Source organism: Spinacia oleracea, chromosome 6, assembly GCF_020520425.1.
Source record: "Spinacia oleracea cultivar Varoflay chromosome 6, BTI_SOV_V1, whole genome shotgun sequence".
Lineage (NCBI taxonomy): Eukaryota > Viridiplantae > Streptophyta > Magnoliopsida > Caryophyllales > Amaranthaceae > Spinacia > Spinacia oleracea.
Genome location: NC_079492.1, coordinates 146,772,699 through 146,778,926, shown reverse-complemented (window position 1 = coordinate 146,778,926; position 6,228 = coordinate 146,772,699). Strand labels below are relative to the sequence as shown.

At 32.9% G+C, this 6,228-nt stretch overlaps 1 protein-coding gene across 2 annotated transcripts; it reads left to right on the top strand.

The window, feature by feature from the left end:
* Positions 1 to 452: 452 nt before the first annotated feature.
* LOC110795293 (uncharacterized) lies at positions 453 to 5,111 on the top strand. Of its 2 annotated transcripts, none has more exons than XM_022000300.2 (7): positions 453 to 724; positions 1,922 to 2,010; positions 2,163 to 2,238; positions 3,835 to 3,884; positions 3,961 to 4,269; positions 4,376 to 4,414; positions 4,768 to 5,111. In XM_022000300.2, exons 1-7 carry the CDS (start codon positions 532 to 534, stop codon positions 4,945 to 4,947), a joined length of 936 nt encoding a protein of 311 aa, XP_021855992.1. In that variant the 5' UTR covers positions 453 to 531; the 3' UTR covers positions 4,948 to 5,111. The 2 variants fall into 2 exon arrangements, with proteins under 2 accessions (XP_021855992.1, XP_056689188.1); XM_056833210.1 differs by lacking the exon at positions 453 to 724 and adding an exon at positions 737 to 841.
* The last annotated feature ends 1,117 nt before the right edge of the window (positions 5,112 to 6,228 follow it).

Genomic DNA, 6,228 nt, shown 5'->3' with positions numbered 1-6,228 from the left:
AAATTCAACCATAAAATGACGTATAATTCAAATCAAAATCATATTACACACAACAATAGTAAAAACAACGTGTTTATTATGCTTAAAATTTCTCAGAATCTCATTTATTATTATAAATACAATGATTTTCAATCGGTCAGGTCCAAAACAGGTTCCGTCGGATTTTGACAAATTACTTTTCGGATTGCTCGAGTTCGGATAAAATCGGGGTACGGGTCACAAAATCTTGTTCAAGACACATTATTTTCGGGTCGGTTTTTGACAGGTCTACGCGGAACCAATACACATCAAGTGGGGTCACTTGGCGCACTTGGCAAAAAAAAAAGTTACATAATCACAGTTAATTTTTCATTAATTCATATTAAAAAATACTTAATTTAGTTAATTTTTCATTAAATTTTTTAGTACAATTTCCGGAGCAGTGACTGACCCCTACGGCCCTACCTCTTTCGTCTCTCCTCTTAAAATCTAAAATCAGTTCTACAGAGGAGACTTCCCAGGAAAAACATAAAACCTGAAAAACCTTTGGAAATGGAGATCAGTAATTCAATAGCAAGTACAAGCAACAACAGCAGCAGTATGAATGAAAAAGGAACCATAATAGTGCGGCAAAGTGGAAGTATGAGAATCGAGTTTCCCTTTACGCTTAAAGTGGGTCAGGTCTTCACTGGCTTTGGCGTTGGTTGTGGTCTTGGTATCGGTGTTGGCCGCCCTATCAATTTAGGTACTTTCTCTCTCTCCTCTTCTCATTTCAGATTTCACATTCTGGTTATGGATTTCGGAACTTTGTTCAAACGCAAAAATGGGGATAACCCAAATGAATTACCTCCTCAAAAACCCTGTAAAGTTCCAATTTGGTGCTGTATTATGTTTAATTGGAAGCAATTTTTCTGGTTTCTGTTTTAGTTTGTGTTGATTCTTGATTGTTTGCAGGAGAGATAACCCAGAAAGGATTTTCTTTTGCCTTAAATTAGGCTAATTTTTTACCAGTTTTGTGTTAGTTGTAACTTTTTGTGAATGCCCAATTCTTAGGAATTAAAGCCTTTAAAGGGGTATAGATATGTATTGGTAATCTGGAGAAATGAGATAGGTAATTGTGGATCATTGTCTTGTCAAAAGGATTGGGTTAATGGTTATATGTTCCTCTTGAAATGCAATTTGGCTCACTTTATTTTCTGATTTTTGAATTTGTTCTTCAAGGGCTCTTGCATTTTGTGTACTATTTCTTTTTTTAATTTTTATAGACAATTGTTGGTCTTGTTAATGGAGCAGGTTCTTAATTTGGATATTGGTGTTTATAGACATGCTGCTTATTGTCTAAAACTCTGAATATTCTTTTCGCCGATGATACATTTGTGTTCGATTTGTATTGTACTTTTTGATGGTGATTATTTGGAAGGATAGCTGTAATTAGGTTAACTAATCTAAAGCTCCCACACTATAGTCCTAGAGAGGGTAACTCCACCTACAAAAATGTTTGTTTAAGTTCTTTGGGGGTTACTTTGCCCGATAAGCATGTATTGCTGGACTGCTTCGACCTTCATGGAAGAATTCAATGTAGGAAGGTTTTAACACAACAGCTTCTTCAGTTGGTAGGAAGATAGGTTCCCACAATTCAGACAAACTTTATATTCAGGCGAAGCTTGCGTTTTGATCCAACCTCTATAATATTCCTAGATGGTTAGGGGTTTAGTGCAATATGATGCCTTGATTATCCCAAATTCTGTTTATGGACAATTCTCTCACTTTTTGTTTTTCTTTCTAATACATTTTTGTTGGCAATACATTGTCTGTACATGTTCATTAACTTAAGCCACTTCTGTGAAATATGTTTTTGTTACTCTCAGTTTTCAACTTGTTTTATTGTTCTGTGGGACGAGTTGCTATGAAGAATCTTTAATCAATAGACCAATCTTGTTAGGTGCTATCCCTATGCTGAATCAAGTTATGAGTGCTGCTAGTGGTGCTACACACGCTTTCTCTGGTATTGGAAGACATGTGAATCAATCTGTATGTAGTTTTTTTTTCTTCTTCTTATTACCCCGTGTTATTTTCTTATTGATGATTGTTTTTATCTTTTTCGTTCGTTATAAATTCTCTGTTTGTGTGAATGTATGTTATTGTTTATTTATTTTCACCTTGATCTTGGATTTCCTTTTCAGTTAAAGAAGATAGGTGCAAAGAACATTCAGGCAGGCATAGGATGTGGAGTTGGTTTTGGCCATGGTTTCGGCGCTGGTATGTAATGTGACTTAAAATAACACTTTACAATATTGCTTGTCTTGGTTTAGTTCATTTTAGATACTCTCAAGTGCAAGTTGTGCAACAATATATTAGATGTCTTCTAAGGTGGCCAGTTGTAGTTTATTGCAAAAGAAATCAAGAGTGACAAATAAATCGAGTTATGAGGTCAACATTAGTGAAATAATTGAAAGTTTGAAACAATAGAGTAATGAATCTTGTCCCTCTGTACTCGGTAGCTAAAAACACCCATGATAAAGATAGCCAGCCATACTTCCAAAGTTCCAATGGTAGGTGTTTCAAACTACTGTACGTACGGGATTATTCTCTGTGGTTTTCCAGTAACCAGCATAATCTAGACCTTTTTGTTCCATGATATCACAGCTGTCTATGTAGAGTCTTTTACTCTAATAGATAAGTGATTTTTATTTTAGTTTTCGTCATCTAAAAGACCATTGAGAATTGCAACTTACATTAATTCATGTTATTAAGAAGTAGTGAAGTGTATAAGTTAGTGACAGTTGAAAACATTAAGTCATTTTGTTAACAATTTCTCCAAACCAGATGTGAGAGAGGCGGAAAGCCCTAGCTTTGTTTCACAAAAAGAACAGGTCAAAAGATGTATCAAATTGGTGGTTTCTTAATCACTTAATCAGCAAATTCTTTTAGCATGTAGCCATATAGGTACTTATTATTTCTCTACCAAATAGTAGAGAGGAAATGTTTGTTTGGTATCCTATTAGTAATATATTAACCGAAAGAACGTTGTTATTGCGGTGGGTGAACCCTTATAACTTTTCAATAAAGACCTTTTCTGTTCCACATCTCATTGTTGATTGAAAGAGGATCTGAGCAAGGACTAGAAAAGTTGAATTCACAGCTTCATGAATCAGGGATGAGAAAAAGAAAAAGTTTCTAGGTTTGAACTCTTCTTTTTAGGCCATGATTAAGTTAGTGAAGAACATTTGATAAGAGTGGTGGTTAGTTTAAGTTGCTTAGTATCAATTCCAAGTTCATAGCTAAAAATGGCAATTGTGCTTTTTTATTTTTATTTTTAATGTTCTATAACTCAGCCGATCAGGCATATGTTGATCTAGCAACAACCAACGGAATTAGTGTTATTGAATACAACCTGCTGAAATTAACCAATGTCCCTCTGTGTAGGACCATATTTAGCCTTTAGCTGAAAGAAACAACGAACCAGTAGAACCAATCTCCGGTAACAAGGCATCAGGGAAGGTCAGGCAATAGAGATCATAAAAGAAAGCCACTCAAGCGGTGTAGCTTTGAGGAGGAGAAAATTAGAGAGTTTATTAGGTCACTATGGTGACACACTTTGATCTTGTAAAACATAACTTACTAGATTTTTTCAAATATTTCCATCTACAATTCTACATTATGTATGCTTCTAAGAATCAAATATGTTATGTTATTATATGATTACTTTTTTGGAAACTTTGAGAAGGAGAACTCGGATATGTTATGGTTTAGGCGTACTGGTTAAATCAGTCGTAATAGTCAAACTTTGAGCATTCCCTCTGCTGTTTTTGTGTTTCCTGTTAGCTGTTAATATATCAATATGTACCTGTGCAGGTCTTGCACTGAAACCTGGAGTGGTACAACAAATCCAGATATCCGTTATAGTATGTATCAACTTTACTATGATCTCTTAAACTCAATCAGATTTTTGTTTAAAGGTTTGATATTTTGAATTATTAGGGATTAGTGAGCAAAATGATGATGAAATTTGGAGTAGCTCCTGATTTATCTATTGGGCAAGGTCTTCTTCCTTCGTCTGTGCAAAGTAGTATGACTGTTGTTCAAGGAGATCCTTTGGGAAGTATTGCACAATTTGGAAAGAAAACACCAAACATGAACAATCAAAGTCCAGTAACCAATGGAAAAGGGAATACAGGGATTGAAAATGTGCCTTCAAAATTGGCTTTGGGAAATCGAACAGAGAAGCTTATCAATGGTTTTCTGCAGGATCCAGTTTTAAGAGGAGAAGATACTGAACTACATGACAGGGTGTGTATACAAAGCAAGCTTATTTGTTAGTTGTGTTATTATCAAATTTCAATGCATAGATTGGTTGTCATCTTTTACTAAACATATGGGATGGTAATTTCTGCAGGATGAACAGCTGGAGTCAGAAAACAGGATGCTTCGGATGGTAATTTCTTTTATCAGCCTGTTTGCACTCACACTCACAACATTTAATTCTAAGATTTGTGGAAATATTTGGTGAAAGTTTTCGCAAACCTTTACTTACTCTTAAAGACACTACCTATCAAATTGCACAAATTAGAAGGTGCAACCGATTGTATGTAATTCTACATGCAACCGGGTTAAAAGCACGTGTTTTATGGTATAAAAGCACAATTTTCCAATTTAACAACCAAAGTTGTGAATTAACAAATAGAATTAAACAAGTTTGTAATATTTGTTATGAAAACATATTAGCTTGATAACAGCCAGCAAGAAACTAAATCTGAAAGTTCATTCTGTTTTTTCCTGTTAATACAGGTAGTCAAACATCAGCAAGTAATCGAGGAGCTTATGGAAGAGAATGAAAGGCTTCGTCAAGTATTGATTGAAGACTTAAAAGTTCCATCTAATAAGTTCAAAGTTAGATATTCTAGTACAAGAAACGAGTCTCCTTGTTCCGATTGTTTCAAATGTCGAAGAAAACAACGTCAGAGATGATTAGTGCATAAAATCAGTTCTAACTTAGGTTTAGTGATTAATTTTTTTTTTTTTTTTTATCAGTTTGCTCACCTTTTTCGGGTTTGTTTGTGTTCCCAAAACTGTTGATCATTACAATATATACACACTATAATTGGAAATTATGGAGAATAGCTTTTCAGGAATGAAGAGACTGCGATAAGAAAACCAACACAGGTACTGAAAATAAGCAATAGAATTCTCAAGAGTATTAAAAAACCACACTATTTTAATGGTGAAATAACAAAAATAACACAAATTCTTATTTACAAAGGTTGTACAATAAATATTGTACACCGAAGTAAAAGTTAACTCAAAATGCTTAAAAGTTAAGAGCTTATATATGTAAAAGTTATCTATTTTTAAGTGATTTTTTTTTTCATTTTAATAAAACTTATTTCTTCAAAATCACTAATAATGTATAAAAATAATCATTTAACCCTTTAAAATATTTATCTATAATTTTTTTTTCTAATATAAAAGTTAATCAAAACTAGGTTAAAGTTACCAAAAAAATGAGTAAAAGTTATCTTGATATACAATAAGTTTATTGTACACCTTGTGCGCGCAAGACCTTTTACAAAAATAAAACGGTAAACAGCCTAAATTTGCATCAGAAAAATAAAACGGTAAGTGAGTAAGTCTTCAATTCCATGAGTTCTATTCCTCTTTCCATAGTTGCATACTCTCCAAATTTGTATTCCTATCCAACTTTCTTGTTGCCGACGCTGCAAATTTGTACAAAATTAGATAGAGTGAAAATAAGTACAAGTGCTACCAAAATTAACAATGTGGTTTATAGTTTTGCGTAAAGAAACAAGTGCAATACAATTATATAAAGCAATATTCACGACCAATTATGTTTTTGCGTAATAGTAAGACGGAGATATCTGTTAATTAAAAAAAAAAGTAAAAAAAAAATAACAAACCCAATTCAACGAACAGTGACTTTATTCAAAAGGTCTTGTGCGCACAAGGTGTACAATAAATTTATTGTACACTAAGATAACTTTAACCGTTTTTTTTGTAAATTTAACCTAGTTTTGATTAACTTTTATATTAGTAAAATAAAATTGATAGATAAATATTTTAAAGGGTTAAATGATTAATTTTATACATTATTAGTTATTTTGAAGAAATAAGTTTTACTAAAATGAAAAAATTTATCACTGAAAAATAGATAACTTTTACATATATATGCTTAACTTTTAAGCATTTTGAGTTAACTTTTACTCCGGTGTACAATATTTATTGTACACCCAT